This window comes from Electrophorus electricus, chromosome 24 (genome assembly GCF_013358815.1).
Source record: "Electrophorus electricus isolate fEleEle1 chromosome 24, fEleEle1.pri, whole genome shotgun sequence".
NCBI lineage: Eukaryota > Metazoa > Chordata > Actinopteri > Gymnotiformes > Gymnotidae > Electrophorus > Electrophorus electricus.
The window spans coordinates 3,137,501-3,152,010 of NC_049558.1; the positions used below are offsets into that span (position 1 = coordinate 3,137,501).

General features: G+C 38.1%; 1 protein-coding gene across 1 annotated transcript; it reads left to right on the forward strand.

The window, feature by feature from the left end:
- The first annotated feature begins 1,112 nt into the window (after positions 1–1,112).
- On the forward strand, positions 1,113–12,067 carry LOC113581960 (neuropeptides B/W receptor type 2). The gene is made up of 4 exons (XM_027017451.2): positions 1,113–1,157; positions 1,322–1,455; positions 5,100–5,177; positions 11,114–12,067. Exons 1-4 carry the CDS (start codon positions 1,113–1,115, stop codon positions 12,000–12,002), a joined length of 1,146 nt encoding a protein of 381 aa, XP_026873252.2. The 3' UTR covers positions 12,003–12,067.
- Positions 12,068–14,510: the final 2,443 nt, after the last annotated feature.

The following is a 14,510-nucleotide window of genomic DNA, read 5'->3' on the forward strand; positions in this document are numbered from 1 at the left end:
ATGGGGAGATATTGTAGACATCAACCACAGACTTGTTGCTGTGAAAATTACCATTCATACTTCATAATCACTCACCATCTGCAACTTTTCATTTAATCATTATTCTAAGGGAAACACAACAACAACAACAGTACAAAAAGCACATGTTGTCTCTAATGGGGCCTGCATTAACCAGCATTCTGTAGTAAAAAGATCAGATCTGTCAATTAAAACCAAGCAAGATGTTGTTAATTAATTTTTAGGTGTATTTATTAATTATGATTTAATGGAACAGCTCTGCACATTGCACACTGCCATTATGTTCCACAATAATAAGGACATCTGAGTGACCACAAGGGTCAGACGGGGGTTTTCTCCTTCCAGGTCCTGTTACAACAGAGCACAGAGTTGCAGCGTCATTCTAGGAGAGCTATGATGACCATAGCGTGACTCCTGACCTCAGGAGGTATGCAGTACACAGACTTCATGACCCCTGTGACCTCCTGCTTTCTGCTTCCACAGGAGCAGGTGCTGGTGAAGGGATGACCCCTGAGGGAGATTAAGGCAGTTTCATTTGGCATTATTTAAGGTCAACTCCTATCTTCTAGTTATTTCTATTGCACACGTGCCACTTTCCCAAGAGACTGAAATATAAAATGCAGTGTTATCAGCATTACTTAACAGTGGATTCATCAATGCATTGCAGTTTTGCTATACACCCTCACAAATCAATATTTTACCACAGAGGTATCAAGGGGTGTGTTGGTGTTTTTCTTACCGGACAGCAAGACTCGGGGTTTGTATACATTTGTGTTCATTGCTGGAGCTACAAGTCTGGACAACAACAGTGAATAACCACTAAATCTCACAAAACTCAGATCTGGTTAGAAGTACCCTGCCATAATTACTAACTGGGGGGGTTTGGGTTAATTTGTGTTGTGAAAGCTACAGACAGATATCTAACAGAAACCACTCCCATTACACTTTTTTTTTTTTTTTACTTTAATGGAACTGTGTGTGTCCTCACACACAGGCAACTTCACATACATTCACATGCATTTACTCCCTCGTGTTAGCTGGACGGGTGAGATAAGGGCATAGCAGCTGAAATCTGGCTCAGCTCAGTCTGGGCAATGCGGGGAGTCAGAGGTGGTGTGCTACAGGAGAGACCACCCGAGGTAAACTCATTAAGGAGCCCATAAAAACCTTCTGTTGGGATGGCAGGACTCTTAGAGATACTCCACCAACAATGCAGACAACAACAGGAGCAGCAAAAGGAGATACCCCGAAACAAAAGAGACCCTATAATTAGCAGAGTGCTGGCCTGTTGCATATGCTTCAGGAGCAGAGTGTGAGGAACAAGAAAGAGAAAAATGAGGAAGGAAAGAGACACTGCCTGGGCACAGAGACAGCAGGGCCGCTCAATGAGTGCTCCACCATAAAGACAGCACAAAGGAACATGGAAGCTCCACCATGGTACTTAGAGAGGAATTTAAGTGGCATGGGGCCTTCCAGTGACTGATTTGGGAGAGCTAATGTGAGAAGGTGAATAGCATGGATGTGCAGTGATAACACAGACTTCATTTTAAGTTCGCAATGTCTTATGAAATACGCCAAGAAAAACATTTATAAGAATGCAGAGTAATGGAAGGGCAAAGTACTAATAAAATTTGCTCAGTAGCTTTTGACAGTCTGTCTCCCTTTCCACTCTCTCTCTTTCCAGTCTTTCTCTCATTCCATTCTCTCATTCATCTTTCTCTCATTCCAGTCTCTTATTCCAGTCTTTCTCTCATTCCATTCTCTCTCCCATTCCAGTTCCTCTGACATGTCCATATAGAAAATTAGTAGGCTGAAAAAAAATCAAGCGATTGATCATCATTCATTTAGAAACTTCTTAGTCTTATATAAAATAATACATAAATGTGCAACAAATATTTAAAACCATTACATCAAAACATAAAACCTGATTTCTGACATGTCAGTATTCTGGCATATTTCTGACATAGTAATTATATTGAAAGTCCCCCTGGTCATTTTCTGCCTATTGGAAATCTATAGGCTCTAGTACTGAAGCAGCACAGCACATGGTTCACACGGTTTACGACCTTGCTGTGGTAATCAAACAAGCTTGACATCTGACCCCTCACCTGACACATCTCTAACCTCAGAGACAGAGTTTACTGAGATCATAAAGTCATGTGTAACTCATACTTGCCAGTGAAAGGAGAAATATGTGGCCCTCTGTCTGATCGTTAAGGTTCATGGTGTTTCATATGAGTATGTAGTAGTTTATTAAGGGCATAGTAGCCTAGTGAAGACTGAGGGTTGTTCATGATGAGAGACTATTGGTTTAATACACTGTCAAGTCAATATCACTGTATTCCACTGCCACAAAAATGTCATAAATTTATAATATAATATAAATGTCATTTATAATATAAATGTCATATATTATAGCAAATACTACATCTGAATATGGTTGTAATATTATGACTGCATGACTGGGAGTTTTATTTAGGTTTTTCAGTTTAACTAGTAATCTTAACAGAGGGGCTTCTGTTTAATCTCTAAAGCACATACATTCACATCATGTCCTACTTACAATTTTTACATTTGTTTGCAACCTGCAGTGTCTTTCATTTAGATTTTGAACATTTACCTTCATCACCCCCTGCTGGAGAGATGCACAAAACAAATAACAGAAAGCGAGGGAGAGATAGAAAAAGACAAGGTAAGGCAAGTTTATATAGAGTTTAGTGTCTATTCTAAAGAATGCAGGCATGTGGTACAAAAGTGCAGTTTCATGGATCTTCATGGCACATAACTGCGGGAACAACACAAACTGACTGCACTTAATGGATTAGACTCATGACTTGAGATGTATCTCCAGTTTATATCAACAGAGAACAGAGAACAGAGTAACAGAGAACAATGAACAGAGTAACAGTGAACAGAGTAACAGAAAACAGAGTACCAGAGAACAGTGAACAGAGTAACAGAAAACAGAGTACCAGAGAACAGTGAACAGAGTAACAGAAAACAGAGTACCAGAGAACAATGAACAGAGTAACAGAAAACAGAGTACCAGAGAACAGTGAACAGAGTAACAGTGAAACAGAAAACAGAGTACCAGTGAACAGTGAACAGAGTACCAGAGTAACAGAAAACAGAGAACAGGGTACCAGAGAACAATGAACAGAGTACCAAAGTAACAGAGAACAGTGAACAGAGTAACAGAAAATAGAGTACCAGAGAAGAGTGAACAGAGTACCAGAGAACAGAGTAACAGAAAACAGAGTAACAGAGAACAGTGAACAGTGAACAGAGTAACAGAGACCTGAGTACCACCTAGTCCACCTGCTTTTTCACTTCCTCTTAATCAAATCCTGTCAAATTGGCTTTTAATCATAAACATGTAGCAATTGTGTGAACACTGGGAAGAAAAATGCATTGTGTTGTCAGTAGTGAGATGTCTACACTTATGATATTGATTGTAATAAAAAAAGGCCAGACTTGCAAGAAAGTGAAAATACTATCAGTTTCTTTATGTGCCTGAATCCTGTTTCCCTAGGAACAAGTTGAATGTTATTTTTGTCCCTCAGTTTTAGGTGGACATTGTTATTAGAGCACAGGCTGAGGACTTTCAGTCTTCATGACCATTCATTCTGCAGTTACACAGCATATTTCTCTTTCATCACAGCAAATTAGTATGTCGATGTAACTTGCATTAATTTTATCTGTGAAGTGGAGACCTCAGTGTGAGTCAGTGATGAATCACCATGGTCACCGTGATATTAACTGAATCCACCCTAGTAACTATGGCAATATGACATGAACTTTTGAGAGTGATTTCAATCTTTTGAATCAAGCTGAAGGGGTGACACTTCATTTTGCTTACCTTTTTTTATAATAAAATTATCAAAATCAAAGAAAAAATAACACTTATATTCAGACAGCATTGCAATGTGTTTTCGCTCCCCACAGCTTTGTTTATGACTTTATTTGACTTTACATCTGAAACTTCTAATTTAAAATGACCTTGTAAAAAATACACGAAGCAGCCAATTCCATCGACTACTTTAATTTCTTTTATTTCACAAGATCATTTAATGAATAATCTTATTACCACAAGCAACCTATTGTCTAAATTACAAAATTCTGTTTTCTACTCTCGAGTGATTGGAAGCTCCATCAGACATTCACTAAGGACATTCTGGAGAATATTAATGATTTAATTTGTAGCCTTTGCATATTAGTAACATATTTGTAATTGAACAGAAGGGGCAGTTAAATTACAGTAGATTTAAGAGACAAATTTAATATTTGGTACATCCTTCTCCTTTTATCTTTGAAAAATATTCCAAAGATAAAAAAGAAAATGACAGAAGTAAAAGCGTGACATCATGACTGATTTCATCATGAAAAGCTCATTTTACAACCTGAGGATATTATATAAACAAATTTTACTAGAAATCCAAAATTTACTTAAGACTTTGTTTGTATGACTTATATTTAAAGTTGTGTGAAAAATTGAGCACCAAAAATGTAATGTTCTCGGTAATGATATTCCAGGTGATGTCTGAAGACAAAGACTATTGGTTTTGGGATTTGAGAGAAACCTATCTAATATAAAATACTAAATATACTTAATGAACTCCAGCTCAAGTAATTGGCAAAATGTCTTCAGTGTCTTCAGATACACATCTCCTCAAAAAAAATCCCTCCATATCCATTTATATCTTGGAAACACTGATACTATCACCAATACACATTCCCTGAAAAAGAAATAAATCTTGTTCTTTGCATTATTCATAGTATTCCTAGTTAATGATGTGAATATGCTGTTTAAAGGCTGAACTTCCTTGAATCAGGATACATTTTCCATTCTGCTTCATCTTGTAAACACCTTAAACAGCGTCAAGAATAGTTATTTAATAAACGAAATAAAATTCCAAAGACACCCTGACCTTGGCATTGACCCATTAAATATGTTTCTGTTGAGATTTCATCTCCCTAACCTCTGTCACAACCTGATTTCATTTAGTGCCTCTCTTCTTTTGCTTCATCAGAATGTAATTCAGATGAAAGTTACAAAGATGGCCAGTGTTCCTTTACAAAAGTGCTTCTCTAGCTAACATTAACAACTTTGTGAACCATGACAAATTCACACGTCATTCTTCCTCATTCCGAGACCCTCTGAGACTTGCAGGTGAAGGTGTGAGCATTTAATTCTGGCTTAAATTCCTTTTAAATCCCAAGTAAACTAATTACATACCACTTTTGTTAACCAACCAATTATTGCTCTTACCTTCCACCCACAGAGCGTAGTTCTCTCAAAGAACCAGTGCAGTCACCTTCATGCTCTCCAAAGTGTTGCGCTTCTCTAATTCAGTAGAAGGATTACAGGCCATCTTTTGAATAAAGCTTCGGTACACATTACAAAGCACTTCTTGCTGGTCAGAAAGAAGAAATGTATCTCAGAAAGGATGAGTGTTCAGAGAGGTGCTTATGGCAGCACAGGCAATTACTGCAATATGACAGAAAATGTTTGCTTGGTCTGGTAGTAAAGTGGTAAGTTACAGGCAGATAATGGATGCTGTTCAGCTGCATTTATCTCTGTCAAGCTACAGTCATGCACCAATAATATTTTTTTCTTTAAAAAATATCAGGACTCCAAAACAATCTCCAAAACAATCTCTTTTCACCGTAACAAACAGATTCTAATTTGAGTCTGCTTAATGCTTGGACCTTTAATGTTTGCATCAATTGTCACCAGCCAATTTTAGTCTTATGAATAGCTACTATTCTTCCAAAGTGTCTTTAACACTTAGTTCTCTTTTCCCAGCAAGACACATGTTTTTGTCTGTGACATTGTGCCATTGCTTTTCAGTGATTAAAGTTGCACTCATTCAGAAAGGGATAAAGGCTCAGATGTACAACATCAGTTACCTGTGAAAATAAGATTTTACTCCGGTACTCCTGTTTTTCACCATGTTCCAGGAACACACTCACTCTACTGAAGCTGTAGTCTTGTTTTGTTTTTCAGTTTTAATAGCTTGTTTATCTCAAAAGCAGGCAGAGGTGAAAAACAGCAGGCAATGAGAGTGAAAGTGTTGCATCCAGAGCATTATAACCAGGGAAGCATTAGACATTTGTTACAAATTCTCATCAGATAATATCTTTATTACATCACACATAAAGGGAATCATAAAATGTTTTCATTGTAAATCCCTTAATGCATGTTTCTGTTTCTTTATGTTCAACAGATTGAATCTGTGTTTGTAAAGTTATTTGGTATTATAAGCCAACTCCTGATGAATGACCACTATGAAGCAGGGTTGGATTTATAGAATAACTGAGTAGATCTCCAGGCCTGGACTCTGTCCCCATCTGGCTTGTGTTAGCTCAGAGTACATTCTGCCTTTGACATCATATCCTACATTTGCTTTTTATTAGTCCCCACCTCTCCAACATACAGCCCACTGCCATAATGCTTGCAGAGCATGCAGCGTTTTCATAAACCATACATCCTGCATGTCCATGTTAGGTCCTGCATGATATGCAAAACAACCTTAAAGCAAAGACATGCCAACTGTTTAGTAATAAACTAGTAACTGTTTCTATACATTACTACAAAGAACTAGGCTTACCTCACATCATTCCACCTCCTTTATGGTACAATCAAAACAACAACAAAGCCATTACAAAGAAAAATTTACATATATTTTTTTCAACAGTGACATGAGCACCTTATCATTACAACAGACATTGCTTCAGTTCTTTTAGTTGTTAAAAAAATCACTCCTGCAACATGGGCACAAATAACTAATCACTTGCTAGAGTCACTGAATCAAAAGAACTGTAAACAAACACACAAACAAAAAGGCATCATTAGCCATGTTTTGGAAGAATATGACTGCAATGAAGAAAAGATACCACAATACTACTTAGAGATCAAGGCTGTTTCTATTCGTGTGACTGATCGATAAGGCTTAAACTACTGCATTTCCATATCTATTGTGTATGGAGTGAGCCTCTGGCTCCAGAAGTCTAATTTACTCCTACATTTAGAAAACAGTTGAACAACAACAACAAAGTGTTATGTAAATAGCACATTAGGGGAGTGCTTTTATTTTGGGAAAAGAGGGGATGGAATGTTGGGGAAGTCTGAGATTTAATTATTTGCGATGTGTCTAACGCTTGGTGGATGCAGACAAGATTTGTGGCAATGGCAGTCTAGCCATATGGACATGCTGGTTCAGTCTTTTCTGACTTACTTAATAAAAATATACAGTATACAGTATACTATTGGAACAAACACACAATAAAAGCAGTAAACAGTGCAGAGAGAAGTATTCAGTGTACTGTAGTGTAAGTGCAATGTTTTGTCTACTGTAGAGCTCTTTGATTGTCATTTATGATAGAATACTTAACAAGAAAGCACATGGCACAGTATGCGTCTTCATGAGGTGCTTATGTTCTGAAGTTCTACTATTCCCTAGGAAAAAATAATGAATGTTTACCTCCAAATGCTACATTCACATTGGATTGCCCCTAGGCAGCGTGGCATGCGCTTTTTGGGGGTTGCTTTTTGCAAATGGACACATCAGCATTAGATGTAATAGCCATAAGTGATTCGGGTGAGACTGAATGCATGTGCAGGATTCTTTTAATGGTGGCGCTGTCGGAAGACATGTTAAAGTCAATCAGTGTGAGAAGAGTTTACTACAGGTTAGGCATAATTCAGAGACTAAGGGTTGATATATAGGCTAGCAGCCTTCAATGGATCAGAATGAACTTGGAAAAAGGAGTAAACAAGCAAGGGTCGAATAACAGGCAGACACTGCGTTAGAAAGGGATCAAGAGGCCAGGAAGTCACCGCGCTTAGTGTGAGGCTTCACAAACTACAGGGGCAAACTGAATGGTAGATATACAAGTCCTTAATGATTCCCTTACAAAGGCTTGGAGTAAGAGATGGTGAGGAGGTGGTGACGATACAGAGACAGCAGTCTGCAGACTGTTCCTGCTGAGTGCTGTAGCATGGAAGGGAGCATGAATAGGGGCATGAAATATAGATAAAGAAGATAAATATACATTTCAGAATAAATATTCTTTTTTTTTTTTTGCTCAGTATGTATGTTGAATTATTGTCAGAATGGTCAGGAATACACAAAAGGATTAATATAGACAAATTAGTGATTGTTTTTGTTTTCATAAATAATTATAAGACCAAAAATAATTGTAGAAAGGTTTCCAGCTTATATCCATTTGAAACCCTATCTTCAGTGATGAGCATAAGGATGCTTGGTTTTCCACCATCTGGAATGATGTGTTTCAATTATCCATTTGAGTGTTTGTCTCATAGTTTCCCTCACTCTGTTTCCTTTCATTGATGACTCATTACTTGCAATGGCCTCTGTTTCATAACACAAAATTCTTCATTAGTAATTAACTGCTTCATTATTAAAAAGTACTTGCTAGGGTTATGGAAGAGACAAAATCACCAGACCCTGGACAAAGTTATTTTGAGAGTTACAATGGCACCTGTATAACCCGATCATAAACATCGTGCAATATGCAAGCTCTTTGTTGACTTCTCCATATGCCGTCTGCCATGTCAAGCCATCCAATCCAAAGAGCAGATATCTTGGCTTGTTTTTCATCACTACCTTTTAATATGATGAATACTGGGTATTTTTTTATGATCCTGACCATGTGTTACTGTTAAGCAAAGTCTAAAGTAAATTCTTCACTTAATCACGATATTGCATGTCACTTGAAGTGATGAACATGCACGTAATATATACAGCTGCATTAATGCTGTAAAATAGGAACAAACAGGAAACGACCTAGCAGCTCTGAAACACTTATCCCCCCTCACCATGTCAGGTCAATATCCTTCTCAAGCACTCTGGTGTACTTTACACATGTAGTGGTGCTTTTCTGCCCATCAGTCATCCTAGATTCCATTTGTTCCCTTATACATTCAAAGTGGCCTTTGTATCCAGTTTCCATTTTCATCTCCATATTTCTTATCCGCCGCACCATGACACTCTTCTGGTGGCTTTATCAAGTGAAATCTTTCACGCACCATGAATGTGCTATAAGCCATGTCAATCCCAAACAACAAACACATCTGACTGGACATAAAAAGGCTATGTATAGATACAGACATATCTGTGCATTGTGTTTTCAACACAGTGCAAAGCAAGTTGATTGCACTGTTGTTTGCATTATTCTGAGACACTATGAGATGTTGCTGTTACAAGATTGGCAGCAATTTGACAACAATATTTCAAGAGCCCCACGCTGCTTCCTGGTAGTAGCTCGTATATTTTTGTGATATTTCTATTCCATCATCCCTGTGTAACATTTCAGCACAGCACTTTTTTGCAAGTCTGGTATCCATACATAAGCTAACAGGCTGTTCTAGACTCTGAACTTGGAACAGAAAAAAATAGCAAGTGTGGAATAACAGGCAGACAACAGGCAGACAGTGTATCAGACAAGGCTCACGCCTCCACCCTACTTCACCACCCCCAGTCTCTACTCCCAAATATTATAGTCCCCAGACACCTCCATTTTCAACTGATGAAGAGTTTAAGGTTTGTAAAGTCACTATATGTATCTAAAATTATATGGCCTTAAGACCAGACATTCAAACATGCATGTACTTGCCTGTAACATCAGAAGGGCTTTTTTTGCAATAGCTTTTAGGCAAACATTTTCTTGACATTGATCAATAATTGTTCACTTCTATAAACTGTATGTGAATATATGTACCATTTATTGACAGCATGTTTTGGTGTGTCTAATGGATTATGATTGATAGTGACAAAGGTGCTTTAAATCACTGTGTAAATACAGTGTATGCACTGTCCATCCTGCTAGAGCCTACCTAATGGATCATGATTTATTCTGAAAAAAAGTATTTTAAATCATGCACTCATGCACTTTTCTGTATACCAGGTAGCCAAGATAGCCAAGAACATGTAAAAAAAAGATAAAGAAGGACAGATTCTGCTTTGGTTCTTAAGACCCACTTTCTGTAAATTTCTCCTGGCTGACTTGACTATTTTGTAATAGTAAAAATAGCACTATGCACTAGTTTTAATGGAGATCAGTTTCACATATAACAGTGGAATATAAAATCTGCCTTAGATGAATTACAGGCCTATGTTGTCCTTTATATTATTTGTGAAATTAAAATATGTCCAGAGGTGATGTTCAGGAATTGTAGGCAATTTTTAAATTCCCTGCATAAATAATCCTGTATAAGCAAACAAAAAAATTGCAGATAGCACATTTTCATAAACATTTCTCAAAATCTAAGGCTACTGGACGTTGAGTAGTATAATCGGTCATCATATTCTGTCATGACATTTGGATTGCTGGAATGAACAATATTGTTACTATGATTGGGGGGTATTCCATACGGCAAAGTCTCATACGAGTCTAACAAAAGTAGTGTACTATCCCACTGGGCCACACAATCACGCTGATTAAGATTACATCTAGTCGCTTATATGCCACTAGTAGTTGATTATAATGTGCCACTAGTAGCGTATAGGACAAGCTCTCTTCATACCTAATACCACTCTGACGGAGGTAGAGGAACAGAACTGCCGCGATCGCTGTTCTCCCGAACTTTACAGGTAAGCTTCATACCAGCTACTTCTGAATAACATGCGCCAAACTGCATCACTCATATTATCCAAATATAGCCCACATCACATTGTTTAGCACATTTTTGCGCTAGTTTAGTTTTTGTTTCATTAAGCATACAGAATCAAATACGTGAAACCTGAGTACACGTTTAACTGTGTGACACGCGAACGGATTTCTTATTTTACTGAATGATATGCAGTTTAACTGCGGTCCGCGGTCTAAATGTAAAGAATCGCTTGTAGTTCAATGTGTAATTTAAATAACTAGAAATAACAGCTATCCAGAGCATGCGAAAAAAAATGCGTATAAAGTTCTATGTTAAATATCTGTTCTAATTCTTTCTCAGTTTCCTCTCCACTGCTGTACTGAAAATGGATAATATGTCTGTTTCCGGAGATACGCAACCTCTATGCAACCTGTCTAACTATTACCTATCCAGCTGTACGTCCTCGCCGTGGATTCTGTATCCTGACATTTACATCTGGCTGCCGGTGGTTTATTCGATTATTTGTGCTGTAGGGCTTACAGGCAACACAGCCGTCATTTATGTTATCCTAAAAGCCCCTAAAATGAAAACTGTCACCAATATGTTTATACTAAATTTGGCAATTGCTGATGACCTTTTCACGTTGGTGTTGCCCATCAACATAGCAGAGCACCTTTTGAACTATTGGCCCTTTGGTGAAGTTCTGTGCAAGGTGATCCTTTCTATAGACCATTACAACATATTTTCCAGTATCTATTTCCTCACAGCCATGAGCGTCGACCGTTACCTGGTCGTTGTGTCCGCTCTGCACTCCAAACGGATGCCTCACCGGACGTATAGATTCGCCAAGACGGTCAGCGTCTGTGTTTGGTCTTTCGTAATCCTCATCGTCATGCCCTTTACCTTCTTTGCCGGTATTTACGTGACTCCCGACGACACGGAGAAGCGGAAAAGCTGTGTGCTAAGTTTCCCAAACCCGGAGATGTTCTGGTTTAAAGCAAGTCGGATCTATACGTTGGTCCTCAGCTTTGTGATACCTGTGTCCACAATATGTGTTGTATACAGCGTAATGCTATACAAGCTGCGACATACGCGCCTGAATTCGAATGGAAAGGCCCTGGATAAAGCCAAAAAGAAAGTAACTGTGATGGTCTTCATAGTCCTTGCAGTGTGCTTATTCTGTTGGACCCCCTTCCACCTCAGTACGGTGGTGGCCCTTACCACAGACTTGCCCACTACCCCGCTGGTTATCGGAATCTCTTACCTTATCACCGGCCTAAGCTATGCTAACTCCTGCCTCAATCCATTCCTTTATGCGTTCCTGGACGACAGTTTCAGGAAAGCTTTTAAGAAATTGCTGGTGTGTTGACCTTTGACAAAGCAAGAGGAACCAGAGGCTTAAGGTCAATGATACTACAAAACCAAAAGAATGGTATAGCCTACTGAGGTAGAAAATGCTTGTGAATACAATAAATCCTCAAGACTACCCCTCTTTCACAAATACCTTTACAAATGATTTGTTGTAGACAAATAGGTCTACATTGGAAACCCAACACCACACATGCATTTCCACAAACATAAAGCAGGGATTTGGACATAATGCACTCCCTCGGTTTTGGAGACTACTATATAATGAATACAAAAGGGTTTTTTCAGCTGTTACCATATTATAGTACATCTTTTTGACTGTACTTTGTATTGTAATGAGTTTAATTGTCAGTAATCTCACATTGCACCCCATGGAAAAGCCAGATGTATAACACTGATTACAAAAATGTTCATACAAAAAAATAAAATAAAATAAAAAAGTTTTAAAAATAGAAGTATGTACTTATATGATAACCTACAGTATATGATATGATTTTTGAGTAATAAGTGATAAGCACAATTGTGTTTATTCTGATTAATGGTTGTGTTTATATTGCACTTTGTTCTATCTGGAATAATTCACTTTAGGCTGCTGTATCTCCTGGTAAATAAAATATCAACATCATTCAGAGTGTCTGTTGTATTTGTACTTTGGTTAAATATTTTCTTGAAATCTGAGTGAGCTGTTATGGTACTATTTTGAGCTATCTTTTACAATCGGATTTTTTTGGAAAGCATTGCACTGGGGCGGTAACACAAATGGTTGTTTTTTGCAAGATACAAATCCCATCTCTGTAAGCAAGATTCAGCTAAAGAAATTATAACAACAAAAGGTGAAAAACAATCAGCATCCATCAGGAGGAATCAAAGGCAAGCCGTACCAGCGCTAAAATTGAAGGAAACAGTGCCTTTGAGTATTTTATCCTTCTCTAGAAAAAATCATCAGCTAATTATCAAGGCTTGTGTGAACTGCAAAAAATGCGTGTTAGAGTAAATCACTCACTGAACAGTGAGGGGATATAACTTTCCAGGACCAGAATTTCACATCCGTTCAGCCTCTTGTAGATTCAGCCATGTAGCTGTGAGCTGGTGTAATGTGTTAAATTAGCAACAGATGGCAGTGTTGCCATTTTAATCCTTCATTTGATGTGATACTCTTTCTTTTCTGTCTGTTTTTACATTTGTTAGATTATAGTAGATTATTACTATGCATGGTCTGTGAATTCTCGACACGAAATGCCTTTCTGTTTTTGTGCAAGCCTTAAGAAAGCATGATTTAAAACACTTTTGGTAAATTAATTACTGATATAAAGCTTACCTAAGTTATTAAAAAAGTTCACCTTACTGATCATTGACAGATGATTTGTGTGGTTCATAATGAATTTTAATGTACATGCTTTTATTGTTGTTCATTATTGCATGCATGCATAATAAAAATCTGTGTTTTAATTCAAAATGTGTTCTGAAAATAATTTTATCTTAGAGTTAGTATTTCTGGTAATTGGCTTATAAGGGATGATTTATGGTGGCTGGAGCCCAAAGAATCAAAATGGTCTTCTTTACTGGTGCTTCGCACAGGAATCTGCACTGACATGATAGAAACTGCTCAACAAAGTGGCAGGACACGAGTGTACAGACATTTCTGATAACTGACATTATTGAGAGCACATATACACAAGACACAGGGCAAGAACACAGCAACACAATTTACAGTAAAGACATGTGTAACCTAGGTTTTTTATTTATGTACTTATGTATGTACATAAGTAACCTATAAGAAATCCTGGTTATAATGCTAGAAAGATTATGACTGTGTATATACCAAACTGACAAACATAAAGCACGTCTGCCTTTCAAACATCGTTTCTGATGGATAAGGCCTTTTAGAGTGACAACCCCCACATCAGCAATTGCTGTAATTCTCTCTGCTGTTTCCCCCTCGCCTGCTACTCTGTTCTCTACTCTGTCACCACTATTATTTCGAGTAACCCACTCCAGCACCCTTCCTCATTTTTTTTCGCTGGCACGGCTCCGACTCTCTTTGCGGCAGGTACAGGAGGAAATTGATTGCCTCACGTTTTACTGAATGTTCTTTCCACCGGGACAGAAAATCTGCCCTCATTTATCTTTCTCCTGAGCTGCAGTGCTGAAAGCAGTATGTGGCTTATAAACAACCTGGGGCCTGCGGTGTGGCGTGGCTATAAATATTCCTGTGTTATTTCACTCCCCCACCATCTCCCTTACTGGTTGGTGGGCAGCCAGGAGTGGGTGAGTAAAGGCATTCAAAGGTGTGTGACAAAGAAGAGCAACATCCACATTTCTCTTAATGTTAAACTCTGTATATGGGAGCTCCCAGGCCTTTCATCTCAGTGGACCTTTGAATGACAAGTAGGAAGACAAACAAATGAGGTGCACAGCTGAAGCAGTAAACTGTTTCTTGCAATATTCAGTTACGCTTTGGAGCTTTTGATCTATGGGTCAGTGACTATATTTTTGTAGACTACTATTG